The sequence below is a fragment of the Miniopterus schreibersii genome (assembly GCF_964146895.1).
Source record: "Miniopterus schreibersii genome assembly, chromosome: 20".
In the NCBI taxonomy this organism is placed as follows: domain Eukaryota; kingdom Metazoa; phylum Chordata; class Mammalia; order Chiroptera; family Miniopteridae; genus Miniopterus; species Miniopterus schreibersii.
In genome coordinates, this window is record NC_138122.1 from 20,742,944 (window position 1) to 20,760,216 (window position 17,273).

Here is a 17,273-nt window from a genome sequence, read left to right on the forward strand (position 1 = left end):
GGACTTTGGTAATTAGCAGCAGTGGAGGGAGAGTTTCATATGACTGAAGTACAGGAATGACAAATAGCTGGGAAAGATGAGAATTCAGCCCATAAATGCATATTTTCCATATCAAAGTGGGAAGTGTCTGACTTGCTGTAGGCCCTGGGATGAGTGATGCTCTCATTTAAAAAAAAAAAATCATTCATTTTTAAATTTAAAAAAATATATGTCTTTATTGATTTCAGAGAGAGGAGGGGGGAGGAGAGAGAGACAGAAACATCAATGATGACAGAGTCATGGATCAGCTGCCTCCTACACACCCCATACTGGGAATCGAGCCCACAACCCAGGAATGGGCCCTGATGGAGAATCAAACCACAATCTGCTGCATCATAGGTCTATGCTCAACTGCGGAGATATACAGGCCAGGCTATTTACTTTTTTAATCCTCACCAAGGATATTTTTTCCATTGCTTTTCAGACAGAGTGAAAGGGAGAGAGAGAGAAACATCAATGTGAGAGAGACACATTGACTAGTTGCCTCCTGCACCCACCCCGACTGGGGATGGAGCCTGCAACCGAGATATGTGCCCTTGGCCAGAATCGAACCTGGGACCCTTCGGTCCACGGGCCGACGCCTTAACCACTGAGCCAAACCAGCCAGCGCAACACTCTCATTCTTGAAGGGGCCCGATCAGACGACAGTGGATGTACACGTGGCAAGGGTGTAAACTTGGGACTCTAGAGAACATACAGCTCACTGTGCCAGCCGGGTACTGGATGGTCCACACTGGTCCTGGCTCTTCCCCACCCCAGGTCCCCAATTCTTGGTTTGAAATAAGGACATTTCATTTATGAATTCATGCGAGACTGAATGTTTCTTTTAGGCAGGGGCAATTTCTCCGTTTTTCTGTACTTCTTTTCCTTCTACTGTCCACACTGCCCTGGCAACCCTCAGGAGAGTTCTCATGGGGTAAAAGAAGCTGGTGAAACACTGACTTGCAGAGGCTGGAAGCTATCCCTGAGCACCCGGTAAAGCAGGTGGTGGAGGGTTCTGACTTTTTACGCTATTGTGCATAAACAATTCATTTTTTCTAAGCCTCAGTTTTAGAATGTGTGCAAGCCTACGTTGCTCCCTGTAAAGAAGCATACAAACATTCACCACTATTATCATCATCAACCTTAAAACATGAGTGGACTCCTTTCAGCACCATTTCCTACTCAACACTAACAGAGGCCCTGCTATGGGCAAAGTTCCAAGCTGAAGATGCAAAAAACACACAGGGAGAAACATCACTAATTTGCCCTTAAAGAGGTTAATCACTCAGACGGTAGCTCAGCTGACAGTGTCAGTAACATGATCTTCGACTAAAATGCGTCCTTCCTTATCCCACATCCCAGGGTTTTCTTCAACAGCTGACCACTGAGCCCACCCAGGGGGCCTTCCGTGGCCTGGCCTTTGGGCGGGGACCCACCTGGTGCTCGAGCATACCTGGCTGCCCACCTGCACATGAATGACACTGCTGCAATCCATTCCACTCCCTGGCATGCCCCTAAGATGCCCAAGGGGAAGCAATGCATTCCTAGCCACCAGCCCTGGGTACTCTGAGGCCAACCGGGCAAAACTTTCTTGGTAACAGATGCTACACTCTATTTCTGGGGATGCTGGGAGCAATTGTCTTGTTCAGGGGGTTGTTTCTTGTTAAGTGTGAGCTTGGGGATTCAGCTGAGGCCTGTTCCCTCAAAAAGGACAAATATGGCCATGAGGCAATTTCCTTTAGTGAGGAAAAAAGAGGCTAATTAGGCTCACAAAGGGGTTAGCCTATGCCTTTTCTAGCAACTGGCAGAAGCAGGATATAAGTCTTGCTGTGTTCAGTGGGCAGCTTCCTGGTTCCTGCCAACTAAATCCATCAGCCCAGGGAAGCAGCGGCAGAGAGCATTGTGAGCTGAGCACAGAGAGTCACAGGCTCCCTTGGAAATCTCTGGAAGGTTTTGCAAACCCCAGGGGGCAGAACGACCTGTGTCCCAACTGCGTTAATAACCCAGAGAGAACTCTGTGAAACTGCTCTGGGGCTAGAGGCTCAGAATAAAATGGAAGGATGGCGATGCATTTCTTCTGGGCAGAGCTAGACCAGCCAACTTAGTGAGTGCTCGAGTACTAAAACCAGGCCTGGGGGGAGACTGCACCCACTCCTTACCCTAGAGGCAGCGCTGGCCTCCCAGCCTGTCCTTCTAGCCAGGCACCTGAGGGCTCCTTTTATCTGGTCCTAGTCCCACAGAATAGCTCCTCTGCCCCGTCACTACCTGTATGTCTTTGTCATGGCCCTGCCGCTCCAGAATCAGCACTCGGTCCTGTAGCTCCTCCACGGTCCCCTGGAGCAGGTCATTCTCCTCTAAGGTGGCGCTGAGACGATGCTCTAGCTCCCGCTTCCGATCCGACAGCATCTTGATCTGAAAGGGTAGAGAGCCAGGAGGGTGGTGTGGGGTTACACCCAGGCTGAAGAGTAGGAAGAAGGGAGGGGCCAGCCCCCAAACACAAGCGCCGGTGTCTCTCTCTGAGTGCTCAGCCCAGGAGCCTGGTGCCCCCATCTCTGAGACAGCAGCTGTGAACTCCTGAGCTGAAGAGAACACCCCTCCCCTCTAGAAACCTGTCTGAGAAGGGGTGGGAGTAGAGCCTTGGGGAGGCTGGAATGCGGGATGCCAGGCAGAGGAAGGGAAGGTTAGTGCTCTGGAATGTCCACAGATAAGACAGAGGAGAGCCCCACCTTACCTGCCCCCGACTTGACTTCAACCCCACAGTTTACGAGGGAGTGGGACCTAACCTGCTAGATCATTCTTTCTTCTCAAGGCATGAGCACAGGAAAACACCGGAGCTAGCCTCTGGAGCCGCTGTATTTTCACATATTCTAGGGCTCTCTGTCTTTCCTCACTGCTAGTGGGTCTGGCTCTAGGGGTTCCAGTTCAGACCCGAGTTAATGCAGGAGCTAGCAGGGTACAGAAAATAAGCAGTGCCTGCATCAGCCTGGGTCCTGGGAGGGAACAGGACACAGACACAAGGGTTAACTAACTTGACTCAAGGTTATTTTTTTGCTTGAGCAAGTAATTTGTGAACAGTAAATTTGTGAAGCAGCTTCTCTCCTTTTACCAAACAGGCTGGTACGTTTGTACACTGAGTATCTAGCCAGTCTCCAGTGAGATAGAAATCTTTTAGGAAGGCCTGTCTGGTCTCTTTAAGTTTCAGGTGGAAAACAGAGGAAGGAGATGCCAAGTTTTCTCTGGCCTCGAGGTCTCCAGGGTGAGCAGCTGCACCAGCACTCCCCGAGGCTAGCTTCACCCCAGGACACTGCCCTGCTTGGGGCTACGGGGAGCCTTCCCAAGTCTCAATTGTCAGTGGCCTTGGGGGAGGTGCCTGCAGGTCTCCTTGGCTCCTCCTATTTATCAGTTCCCTGCTGGACTGATTTCTCAGCCAGTGTCCTGCTTGTCAACAGTCTCCTGACATGGTTGAAAGGTTCTCTGTGCTCTCTAGTCTAGTGTGGGTAACAACTCACTAAGGGGGACCCGCCTCAGACCTCTTCCACCCTTCTCTCTGCTTTTCAGCTGTTCTCACTCTCTGCACTAGAATTCTGTTCACGGGGCACAGATCTCTATGGCCATCCATCCATCAGATAGGATGCTGTCCTGGGGAAATGAAGTATGTGGCCTTTGTCCAGAGGGATCAGGTATCCGGCCAAACAAAGAAACACTGTCTCTCAAGTATGCACCTGGGTGAGGGAGCACAAGGAGCAGGCCCCTTTTGTGAATGGGCCTACTATTCCCTACGCTGAAGCAACGTAACCCACGTAACCCATGTGAAGGGAATTCTTACTCCAGTTGATTTCCCTTTAAACGCCCTCTGACCTTTCCATTTTCCTTCCCATGGATCATTTTTGCTTCCCAAGTTCCACTCAGTGGAGCCATGTGGTAATATGGTTCTGACTGACAACCCCAGCCCCTTATTTGAAGTCACTTATTTGAAATGAAGCATTTCACAGCTTGGGTTTTAACAGTAGCAGTGTTGCTGGAAGCACGAAATTAGCATGAGGTGGCTGACTCCCTCATTCCTCCCCGCCTCCCCCCCTCCGAAACTTGTGACCAAACCTGGTGATAAACATTCCTGGGAAGGACCCTGTGTTGCGAGGGTCTAGAAATAGTGGTGTGGGGCGGGAGAAAAGACAGGCAACTTGGAGGAGTCGGACCTTGGCAGGGGCAGGTGAATGGTAAGTCATGCACAAAAATGGACACACAGACAGGCATGCCAACCCCCACCCCCCGGAACAAACTACTTACTTCAAGAACCTGCTGCTCAATCCCAGCAGGAATCCAAGGGAAGGGAGGAAGGAAGGGAAGGAGAGGCAGGAGAAAAGAGAAGACATTGACTGACTTTAGGAAAAACATCTTTAGGTCACTTACGAAGCAGGGGACCAGCCTGCTTCTCTAGGCCTGGCCACACTGGGGATTCCTTAACCACAGTGGGGTGAACGTTCGTCGGGCCCTGGTCTGTCCTTCAAAGTGTAACTCAGCCCAAGGGCGGCTCTTTCAGGCACTTGGCCGAGGGGTCCTCAGGAGCAGACTAGGGAGAAGCCTCCCCAGGAAACAGACCATTTGGGCTGACGGTATGACCTTCCCTTCTCCTCCCCTCCCACACCTGGATTCTCACAGTGCTATGCTGCTCTTCCTTTCTGGCCCACTCAGGGCCATAGATCCTGACTGCCTCTCATATACTTTCAATGACATTACATTCTCCCAACCACCACACACAGTGCTTTCCATGTAATAACTTAGCAAATCCTCACAAGAGCCCCATGAAGTAGATACTCTACTTCTCTCACTTTGTACGTGAGAACAGGCCCTGTTCAGGTGAACTGAAATGGACCCAAGTGGAGGGGACAAAAGGAAGACTCCCTTTCCCATCTTCTATTCAGGATTGGCGAGGATGTTTTTAGAGGAATCAACATATTCGGTAAAAAGTAGGCCATTCATGATTTCACAACACTCAGCAGTAACTCTGAGCAACCTCATTTGAGGAGCTTGGATCACGCATTCCCCATTTAGCTTCTCACAGATCTGTCTCTCTAGAGATCTTAGAGAGAGCAAGTGTTGGTTCCCCAGTTCAGAGGGCTCCTTATCTAAAAGACCCAGTGCAGTGCCTACCATGAGAAAAGCACTCCCATCTCCAAGCAGCACTGCCCGGGAGGCTCACCTCAGCCTGCAGGCTTTCCAGGCGGATGATGTGCTGGTTGGTCGAGGAGTTTTTCTCTCGAAAGTCTTCTCTGAGGGCATGGACTTGCATGGAGAGCTGTCTCTCGACTTCTGATGCCTACAAGCAGAGGAGACCTTCAGAGCCAATTCAGAGGTTGTGCAAAGCAAGTCTGTTCAGATTCTTGCCTTTCATTCCTCAAGCATTTCTTTGCAACTCTCTATTCTATAAGGAGTACAAGATGAAATGCTAGCTTCCTCCCCTGGGTCCAACTGTTCTCTAGCACCCAAACAAGACACAGCCCTACCCCTACCTCCACCATGAAAGGCTCTGTCTAGGTCCAAGACCACTTGGCTGATCAGAGGCAACAGGTCTAGAAAACAGTAAGCTCTGAAAGGTTAGTTATCACCATCATTACTCTGCACACCGCAGAAGCTTAGCAAAGATCTAAATTGAGAGAAAGTCTCAGTATATTAAATGAAAGAATAAGACAGATAGACCTTCGACCGTAGACATTCCTGTATTTCTCCCATCCACTTCCTCAGCAGGGCCCAGGGAGATCATCACTGTCTGCATTTCTCACTTCCACTTGACAGGGGCACCATTTAAGACTTCCTGTCATGTCAGTTAAGACTCTGTTTTTTACTCTTCAAGGACATTATTTTGCAACTTAAAAAAAATACATATGTTGCCCTAGCCAGTTTGGCTCAGTGGTTAGAACGTTAGCCCTCAGACTGAGGGGTCCCAGGTTCGATTCCAGCCAAGGGGCACGAGCCTCAGTTGCAGGCTCAGTCTGGGTCAGGGCTCAAGCAGGAAGCAACCAAGTATCTCACACTGATGTTTCTCTTTCTCTCCCTCTTCCACTCTCTCTGAAAAGCAATGGAAAAAATATCCTCAGTGAGAATTAAAAAATATATATGTATTTTTTTTTACTGATTTTAGAGAGAGAGGGGAAGGGAGAGAGAGAAAAAAACACCTATGTGAGAGGAAACATCAACTGGCTGCCTCTGGCACCCCCCTCCCCTGACTGGGATCTAAGCCTGCAACCCTGACAGAGAATCGAACCTGTGATCTTGCAGTGCATGGGAAGATGCTCAAGCAACTGAGCAACGCCAGCCAGGGCTATTTTGCAACTTTTAAATCTCTTGGGAGTATGGGCTGAGGCCCTCATTTCCCACCCTAACCCATTTATTCTCTAGTGCTAAACCACAGCGAGCACTGAATATCGTTTGGTGTATCAACACCTCCTGAACACGCAGGAGAGCATTTTAAGAGAGTGCTCCCCCGGTGAGACACGGGCTGTAGTGCTCCTCCCAAGGGCCTGGCCCAGCCCACACTGAGGAGGACCCTGAACACTACCCAGTAGAGAGGGGAGCCACTGGACAGGGTAACTGCCTCAGTGCTTTTTTTGAAGCCAAATGGGGTCAGTGAGCTTTATGGGTTCTCAGGAGAGATCACCGTGTGCTGAAATTCTTAGAAAAGGCTTTTAAGAGAAGGTGGGATGATAATGTTGAAATGGTAGGCGAGCTGTTCAATGAGGCTTCACGGGAATGCTTACATTGTTCAGTAGCTCTTTTTATCTTCAAGTGCTATTGAATCAATTGCTCATCTTTTTTTTGGGTCCCATAAATTCAACAAATGTTGCTCCCCCCATCTAGAGAGGCACATAAGAATCTTAATAACTTACAGTTCTAATTTTAAAACAATTATAGTCCTGTCCGGGTAGCTCAGTTCACTAGAACATCGTCCTGATACACCAAGGTTGCAGGTTCGATCCCAGGTGAAGGCATGTACAAGGAGCAACCAATGAATGCATAAATACATGGAACGGCATCGATGTTTCTCTCTCTCTCTGTCTCTCTCTCCCTTCCTTCCCCTCTCTCAAATCAATTAAAAAAAAAAAAAAAAATCTGATGTTCAAGTTACCCGCACTGAAATGTCTAAAAGATTAAATGTAAACAAAGGCAAATCTTGACTAATGAAAGAAAATTTCGCATAGGGATGGATGGAGGAGGGAAATGGCAGCCCTGAGGCAGAGCTGCAGAGAATTCAGGCACTTGCCTTCATCCATGGATGGTGGTAATAACAGAGAAACTCTGAAAGGTCTTGGGGGCAAAGGGGAAAGTGGAAATGAAAATGCAGGCAAACTGAAAGAATTATCCAGTTAACTGAGACGTTGCATTGCTCCCAAGAACATGTCTATCTTGGGAAAGACCTCTGTTCTCTCAGGGTTAAAAATCCTGAGTATGGTAGGATTCCTGCAATGTGAAATGTTTATGCTTTCAAAAGATCATGCAAAGATACTTGGAAAAGAAACTAAGCACCTTTTCATGATAAACAGGAAGGGTGAGGGGGAGGTAGATATTTGAATGACATTCTACTTAGTCAATTTTAGTTTAGGACAGTGATGGGAATGGGCTGGGGGGGGGGGTGTCACAGGGACACATTTGGGAGTCTTTCAAAAAATAACAGTCATGTCTAATCCCAACAAAGAAAATTCTAGTACTTTTTTTTTCTTTTGGTCCTATGGCTCACTAGGGGTCTCATCTAGACCTCAAAAGAAGGTTAAGAAGTTCAAATGTTCTTGTATGGAGCTGGAGGATTAGGGAAAAATTGCTCCTGGAATGGTGGTCACTTTCTTCTGCCCACCACTGTAAAAACAAAATGATTAATCCAATTATGCCTCCTGCCCCCAAACCCCCAACTTGACTCCAGGGATTCTGCTTATTGGAATGTCTTTCCTTGAAATTTTTCACCTGATAAATTCTTAACCTTAAAAGCCCAGTTTTTTTCAGAGGTGACCACTATATTGCTTTTACAATCTCCCAGAATGAAATTACTATATTATTTGCTGCCCTATAATATTCTTGAGTACTACACCCTCTATTTTGTTTGTTTACCACACACTATTTTGTTTGTTTACATGTCTGTTTCCTCTCAATTGCACCTCCTACTTATCTTTGTTTCCCTAAAAAAGTACATGGCACGTAGTAGGTGCTCAAATGTTTACTGCATGATATAAAATCTGAATACCTTATATGAGTACTTTTTGAGATAAGCCAAGCTATGACTGTAGAAAATAGAAGTGGGATTAAGCTAAACCCCAGGAGTGTCCCTTTAGCAAAGTTCCAGTAGGATCATCAGGGAATTAATGAGATAATTCCCTTTAATTTAAATAGCCCACCCCCAGGAAAGGGCATTCTTTCCTCTCTTAGGTCACTATGGCTCAGGCTTTGATGTAAATTATCCATGACTGATCCGTGGACTTGCTGCTTGGTGCCTATACCTATACCTTTGCTCTACTTTTGCATGTGGAAACTTTTAATACTTAGAAACCATCACTTTTTTCCCTGAGCCTTCTATAAGCCTAAGTCCTGTCTTTTATAAGGTCATTATTATTTTTTTTAATGTTTTTATTGACTTCAGAGAGAGGAAGGGAGAGGGGGAGAGACAGAAACATCAATAATGAGTCATTGATCGGCTGCATCTTGCACACCCCACTGGGGTCAAGCCCACAACCTGGGCATGTGCCCTGATCGGGAATCGAACCGTGATCTCCTGGATCATAGGTCAATGCTCAACCTCTGAGCCACGCCGGCCAGGCAAGTCATTATTTTTGATAGCTGACAGATCTGAAATCCTTCTTTGGAGCTTGTTATTAATTAGGAAACCTACCAAAAAAGTGTATGTGGGAGTAAGCTTTAAATTTAGATTTCTCAAACTCTGTTAATCTGGGTTGAATGCAACAAACTAAACCCAAAGAAAAGAAAGATAATGAAAATTTATTAAGTACTTTCTATGTCTAAGCACTGCTCTAGGTAACATACCTTATTTCATTTTACCTTAAGACTATATGTATGGGATATGTCCTGTTAACCGATTTTATAGATGAAGAAATTGAAGCTAGAAGAGATTGAGTCACACAGTTGAAGTCACTTGAATTAGTAAATGATGGAGCTAGTATTCAAAATGCACGTCTGATCCCAAAGCCAATGGAAATACCACCACATGACCAAGCCCAAGAAAAAAGATTAAAAACCAGTGGTTTAAGGAAAAAGTATTGGGACATGGATCACCTGTCCTAACTTTCTGGTTCACTGAGTGAACATAAACAATTCACGTAAGCAATCTGGCCTGTTTCCTCAGGCCTTTAAAAAATATGGGACAAGCTAACTCTACTCACTGCTGGATCATCCTCAGGGGCAATTAGACTTTATGTAGTGTTGTGAGTTGGTATCTGTTTTGTTTTCTTGTTTCTCCAAGGACAGTAAGGGAGCAAGAGTAGCTTACTACTTCCAGAAACTACCTAGTGGACTGGCTTTGTGAACATGAAAGCAGTAAGTTTTGAAGTTGACTCAGTTTTTCTCCTGAGAAAAATGGAAGGTCAAAGGATGAGTCTGTTTAAAAAAAAGAAACATATTATGTAAACCAGGCTACACAAAGGAAGTTATTCCCAAGTGAACATCAACTTCTCAGGAAAGGTTAAGAGAGTAAAAGCATATCTCACTTTCTCACACATTAAATACATAATAAAAACCCATTTCCTACTTCTTCAAGGTGTTGGAAATTGATTAGTTCATGTCTGTGAAGGCTTCCAGGTATAAAGTGTTATCTGCTAAGCACTATTCTATTTAAACTTCCTTCTGCTTCCTTTCTGTCAGTCAACTTCTATGTCTATCTGGGATGCCATGATGCAGATTATTAATTAACTGCAGTCTCATAAGCCTGAAAATTCTAGGGAGCAAGGAAGCTTGAAAAGATAGAAATGAAAATGTAGAGCACACTCAGACAGAGGCTCATTTAGATGCCAGAGTAATTATTCCAAGCCCAAGAGAATCCAAATGAGCTGTCACCTGAGAGCTCCTAGGTGGCAGAGAAGGTGCTCTAGATAAATAAAAATGTTCATTCATTGATAAACCTAACATACTGAGGAAGCGCAAAAACACAACAAAGGCAACAATTCCAAATAATGTGGTAATCCCATACCATTGCAACATACACTTAGTGGACATCTACCACAGGCAAGGCAATGTGTTAGGCAGTGAGTAAGATGCTGCCCTGCGTTCAAGGAAGGGCATAAAACATGTAAAAGAACTAGGGGTCGCACTTGTTAAAGTAAAAACAACAACACAAGAACACGTATATTAAAACATTCAATTGATAGATGTTAAGTTCTGGAAAAGTGGATCCTAAAATAAAGCATACTGAGCCAATGTATTTACTTACACATTTGATCATGGTGAATTGATATTTTTATACAATGAGGTTCACCAACATTTCTAAGCTTTCCAGCCAGTCAGACATATCTGCTACATAAACCCAAAAGAACGGGCTACGGACAGCATAAAGGAAGTACATTTCCAGATGCACTTGAGGGAAAACCAATTCTGACGCTCCCAGTATAAGGAAATTGCTTACTGATTCTACAGCTTGTTTCCACAGACCTAAGAAAGTGTGGCCGGTCTGCCCTGTAGCAGAAAGAATAAAACTAGAATAAAGTCTGTCTTACTGATGATTATGGAGCAAAATCATAGTAGTTCTGAAACCACCTTCCATGGTTACATCTTCTGATCCATTAATTTTACCACAAGGAATCTATCTTCAGGAATAATAAAAAAAGCTGTCAAAGATTTATGTACTAGCAATTTCCTAGGTATATATCCCACAGAAAAGTATGCCTATGCTCGCCAGAATATATGTCCAAGATCATTTATAACAGCACTATTTGTTAATAGTTAAAACCTATAAACAACCATAACCAATAAAATAGGCATATTATATATTCACACAATGGAATATAATATGCCAAAGCAAATGAATTACGGAAGCTACATGTATCAACATGGAGAACTGTAAAAACAAACTTAAGCAAAAGAAATTAGACACAAAATAATTCACACTGTATGATTCCATTAATGCAAAATTCCAAAACAGGGTAAACAAAACGGTATTATTTATGGATACATACTTAGCAAGTACAACTCGCTATAAAGTACTGGAAAGGACTGATTACCATAAAAGTCTGGAGAGTGGTTCCTTTGGGATAAAGAGGGCGTTGTGCTGTGAGACCCCGAGCAGAGGGTTCGGTTAATTCATGCCCAACTCCTGACCACCAACAATAGTGAGAAGTAAATATAAAGATTACAGATCCCTGCATCTCTTGACAGAAATTGGCCTGTGAAGCCAAATTCCAGTTAGGAAGATTCTTGGATGATCTTATATCCCAAATGGGGTCATGAAGTCATATGTCATGCCCCCTCCATCCAGGTGTCAACTGCCCAGGACCACATCAGATGTTCGAGCCCAGAACTCCCAATCCAGGGAAGGAGACCCACTGCCAGATGGCAGCTCTTAAACCCCTTGGTATTTAGTTGACTTCAGCATTATAATTTTAGTGAAAACTAAATACAGTCATGCCTTCCTGAAGTCACCTTGGTTGGACTTTGCATGTTCCCAGGCCTGTACTCATTAAAAGACAATTCTCCATTTGTCATTTCTACAGATGGCAGATCTCACTCATTATATTTGGTCTTCCAAATTTTAATCTTAAAGTGTAATTTCTATTAGTCTTACAACTGGTTTACTTTCCAGAATCAGAACAGTAAGTTATACGAACCAAAACTATGTTGGGGGAAAAATTTTTTTTTTAAAAATTCTCACCTGAGGATTTTTCCATTGCTTTTCAGAGAGAGTGGAAGGGGGAGAGAGAGAGAGACAGAGGTGAGAGAGAGAGATTGATTGGTTGCCTCCCGCACGATTGGCTTTAGGACTGGGGAAAATTCCAGCAGGTGGCAACAAGAACAGACAATGTGAGCTGGGAAAGCACTGGGCATTCTCAGGAAACAGGCTAATTTGTCCGCTGCACAGGACACAAATAGAAAAGTAGGGGGAGACAAGGCTGGACATGTGTGTGAGGTCCAGGTGGTACAGGGTTTGAGGGCAGTATCAAGAAGTCTCAATTTCATAGGCAAAAGGGAGTTCCCTGAAGGCAATGAGCTGTTCAGAACCTCCATGGAGGAAGGTAATCTGACGATGGGAAAAAGTGGTGGGACAGAGCATAAAGGCAAAGAGGCATGTGGGGAATGACTGCATAAAGCTCAGAGAGCTTCAACAAGGGATGTGGTTGTGAGAAGAGAAAGAGGGGGGCAGACTCTTTGATTCTCTGGTCCTGGGAAGAAGGGGAGCTTTACCTCAAATTACATGTCATCTTTTTTTTTTTTTTTTTAAATACATCTTTATTGATTTCAGAGAGAAGAAAGGAGTGGGATAGAGATAGATAGAAACATCAATGATGAGAGAGTCACTGATTGGCTGCCTAGCCCGAAACCCGGGCATATACCCTGACCAGGAATTGAACCCCGATCTCCTGGATCCTAGGTCGATGTTCAACTGCTGAGCCACACCTGGCCGGGCACATGTCATCTCTTGAGGGCTTCTGCTTTATCCCTTTCCCAGACTCACTTGTCTTCCCCACTGGCAGTCAATGTCCATAACTGATATCTCTGGCAGTCTGTGTTTCAGAAGATGCATTCTCCTCCTACATTTTGCTGTTTCCCAAACAAAAGGATTCTATTTGGTGAATAAATTCCTTTCACTTTAGGGAAGTGCCATCACATGCAAGGAATGACTTTTTAATTCAAATTCTGCCAGTTTTCAAACAGGATGTTAATTTTGAAAGGCTGCCCTCCACCCTATGCCATGTTCAATTTCAGTCTGGTTTTCGAGTAGTACATCAAATATTTAAGTAGACTGCAAGGCTTTGAGTTGACTTGAAGTAAAAATTGGTATGTTCTTCTTAGAGCTCCTATTAAACACTTAGTAATATATGTTCGTCTGCCCCATTTCTAAGTAAACAGACTGCACAAAACAAAACACTGTTGTTTAAGTACACAGAATTCTTTTTACTGCAAAGATTTTAAACTCCGGGTTTTTTTTTATCAGACTTTTTATAACATCTTTGTATAAACCACAGCTTTCCTTGCTCTGTGACCTTAGATGACTCATATCCTCTCAGGGCCTTCGCTGGTTCTTCAACTGTGAGATCAAAGAGTCAGACTAGGTAAGAGCTAGATAATGTGGGTTAAGTGCTCAATCTTCAATGACTGTGATACGAAGGGGTTCTCACCATCTTAAAACATTGTGCTAGAAATCTAGAGACAAATTAGTAATGGCCTACTCTTTCAGTCTTCAGAACAAATCAATAAGCCTTTCCCTGATGCCTATGGTGTGTATGGTCCTGTTCTAAGCACTGCTGGGGGTGAAAACCAGTCGAAGACACAGTCCCTGCCTTCATATTGTCTAAAACCAAGTAGGAAAACAAACATACCCACGTGTGACATTAAATAGCAATACACTTTAGACAACAGGCTTTATCACTTAGATCAACTGAGTTTGACACATTTTGACAAAGAGCATCCTGAAATGTCCCTAACCTTTGAGGGCAGTGTCAAAAAATGATGATGATATTCCATGGAGAGCCCTCCTTTAGGAGGCAGGAGGCTGGTCTGCATGGAACAAGAGCTGGACACAGTATAGCAGGTCTATTTGAAGTTCAAATCTTCTAGTTTTACTTCTATAGAATGAGAATGGAATTAAGGGCCCTAGGTGATGGAGTGCGTCTGGGATTCAGCTATACCTCATTTCCTTAATTTACATGTTAGAAAACACGGAACTAATATCTATTACTTAGATCTTATCATTAATGTAGACGGAAATCCATATTCTAAACATCTGACATCATAGTTACGTCTTGTCCGCACTCTGAGCCTGACCAGAACAGTGTCACAGGAGGAGGGATAACTGGTATCCATAGCAACACCACCAGAGTGGGAAAATGTAAAATGCTGTAACCTAGCAACTGATGACGAGAGGTATGAGTAGGGGGAATTCTTCTAGTTCTGCAAATGACAGACGTGCAGCACCGAATGCAACATATAAAGCTAGAGCAACGTGGAAAATCTGACTTATCTGTGGAGAGTTGGGAATGGCAGGCTCATAAAATCTTAGTACTATGCAGCATAATTTTAAATAGGAAAAGCAACTAAACACCTCCTCACTGCTCACGTCATCAGTCAGGTTCAGGGAAAGTCCCTTGTGAGTCACGACTGAAACGGAAAATAAATGTTGTTGTAGTACCAATCATCTCAACCTTTCTCTATTTCTCATTATATAGAGGCACTGGATTTTGGTGAGAGGAGAAGCCGCCCCTGGTCCCAGCTATAAATGAATATGTTCTGCATGTAAAGGAGGCAACATTACAAAGCTGTCAGGCTCACAATATACCACAAAATGTGAGAACGCCCCCTTAAGAATTTTCTTTTTAATAGAGATCACATATATTCATGTGAACATTCAGAGAGTGAAAGAGTCATCTAGCTAGTTCAATCCCATTGTTTTACTGACACAGAAACTGAGACCCACAGTGAGGATTTATTTAAAAAGGTGAGTGTCAAAGCATAGGGTAGAAGTGAGGTCTTCAGTGATCCAAGCCAGTTCTTTCCATTAAAACATGATTTTATGGGAATGAGAAAAAAACTTCTATTATATAAAGCCACTGAGATCTTGGGGTTTATCTGTTACAACAGTTTTATCCTACCTAATATAACCATGAGTGGATCTATCCTACCCCAAGGCAACCTAAAAAAACATATCCACTTTTAAAAAAATCTGGGGGATTCTGGATCAAGTTACAACTTCAAAGAAATATTTCCACATCTGTGATTATCAGAGCTATTACCTACGCACAAAAAGGCTAACAGCTTCTCTACTTGGGACAGAGTGGTGTATGTGTATAAAAGATTCCACCAGTTCTAAGTAGAACGGCAGACAGTCATAGAGTGGTAATGAGATAAGAGAAGGTCCCATATAGGAACATCCTTTAGAAATTTAAATTATTGTTGTTTGGTTAGGAAAATAATCTTGTTTTCATAACTTCTTTCAAGGATAGGCTGACTAATAACTGCCATGTCTTTTTCCTACAACACGACGCCTATAAAGGAAGTAGACTTTAAGAAGAAAACAAGTCATACAGTCACCACCCTAAAAGGAAAAAGCCCCAAACATTCAGCAATTAGAACTACTTGTGATGAGCACCTGTTGTTCACTGCAAAATGTCCTAGAAGCAAGAATGGCTATGTGTCACCCACCAGAGGCAGAGAGTCGGTGACACTACTAGCCACTGTTTTAAAGCCTTCAACCCGGAGAAAGAAACCTGGGGAAAATGTGCCTCAAAAGTGTACCCGATGCAGAGCTGTTAATCCCAAAGGAGCTGTCTAGGGAACAAGAGGCTGTTTACACTTCAGAGGAAAATTACTTTTTTCAGAGATTAGCTCCTGCTAGTATGCACACTATATTCTTTGTGTGGGGATAAGACACTAGAGGTGGGTGGAGGGATACAACTCCAGACAGACAGGAAACAAAACACCTGTTTGCATACACCTCCTCCTACACATGTTGCTGCACAGACAACTCAGAGGAGTGGTTCTTCTAGGAGGTGAGAGTACAGGGCGAGTGAGCAATCACAGAGGGCAGAAGTCAGCCCTGGGGGCTAGGGGGAGGAGGCACTCATCTGAATACAGCTTCAGTCACTCTAAAGGAGTAAATTCTTGGGTGACAACATAACAAAAGGTTCTAGAACAGAGTCTCAGGTACTGAGAGAGCATGAATGGGAAATTTAACTTAAAATTTCACTTCAATACAACAGAATTCTTTTTAAAAAAAATTGACTGAGAGAGAGGGCAGGAGAGAGACACACACACAGAGAGAGAGGGAGACATGGGTTTGTTGTTCCACTTAGTTACGCATTCATTGGTTGATACTTGTATGTGCCCTGCTGGGGATAGAACCTGCAACCTTGGCATATCGGGATGATGGCGCTAACTAAACCAGCTACCCTACCAGGGCCGCACAACAGAATTCTTACTGTTCTATTTGTGTGAAACAAACATGAGTGTTGAAAGGGTAGCTCAAACTGAACAGTCCAAAAACAATGATTCAGTTTTATATCCCAACCTACCCTCCACTTTCCTTTTGAGAATCTTTGGTCTCTCAAGCTAATGATGCCACTGTTCCCCCAGGATCTCGAGAAAAAAATCTGAGAGTCATTTTTTATTTTTCTTTCCTTAGGTCCCTTTCTCACATCCACTCATTGCATTAACAAGCCTGGTTGGTTCTACCTTCAAAACACACCATCCTCACCACTTCCATAATCAACACCACCATCAAGTCTCCCTTTGATCTCCTTGCTCCCACCTCGGTCCCTATAATCCACCCTTGCACAGCTGCTAATCATTTCAAAAGTTATCAATCAGGCCTCGAGGCTCCCCAACCAAAAACACATCACTGGCTTCACAGCACCTATTTGGCTACCGCCTACCCCTCCCTCTGACCTCATCTCCTACACGCTCCCCAAACTGACCCATCCCAGTCACCCAGCCTGCTTCCCATCCATTCCTCCTTGCGTGGAACACTCCTTCGCTCCCTTTCATCTACCAGATGCCTGCTCACACTTCACCCCTTCCAAGGTTCCTTCTTAACAACCCTCTCAAAAACCGAGCTGTCCCTTCAGCCGCCCCCCTTATCTGGCTTTATTTTACTCATAACATGTATCACTGCCTGACTTATATTATTTATATAGTTCCTTCTCTGTTGTCAAGCCTTCTGCATTATTTTTAGGACAGGGAATCTATCTTGTTCACGGCAGTATTTCTGTCACCCAGAACGGTGCCTTCATACATAGTAGGTGCACATTATAAATATCTGCTTAATGAATGATTTTTTCTTTCTTTTTAGTGCAAAATATAACACATATAAATACAAATACATAAAACATAAATGTACCCTTTAAAGAGTAATTGTAAAACAAATACCCATGTAATTACCACCAAGGTCAAGACACAGAACATCCCAAAAGCCTCCTCCCCAAGCACAATTCCTTTGTAGTTTTTGTTATAGTTTTACTATTTATGCATGCAGAATGATGTTTTTTTAAGCCTTAATAAAGATAAGTGTTAGAGAGAGTACAGACTATTAAAATATGTTTGGAGGACAATATGGT

The 17,273-nt window shown here is 44.0% G+C and overlaps 1 protein-coding gene across 2 annotated transcripts in view; it reads right to left on the reverse strand.

Moving 5' to 3' along the window:
* The window catches only part of BICDL1 (BICD family like cargo adaptor 1), a 51,512-nt gene that overhangs the window by 19,746 nt on the left and 14,493 nt on the right, over positions 1 to 17,273 (reverse strand). For both annotated transcript variants that reach the window (XM_081123666.1, XM_081123665.1), the window contains exons 3-4: positions 5,222 to 5,338; positions 2,287 to 2,433 (exon numbers count right to left, since the gene is read on the reverse strand). In XM_081123666.1, the coding sequence (XP_080979792.1) occupies positions 2,287 to 2,433; positions 5,222 to 5,338 (264 nt within the window). The remainder of the gene's footprint in view (positions 1 to 2,286; positions 2,434 to 5,221; positions 5,339 to 17,273) is intronic.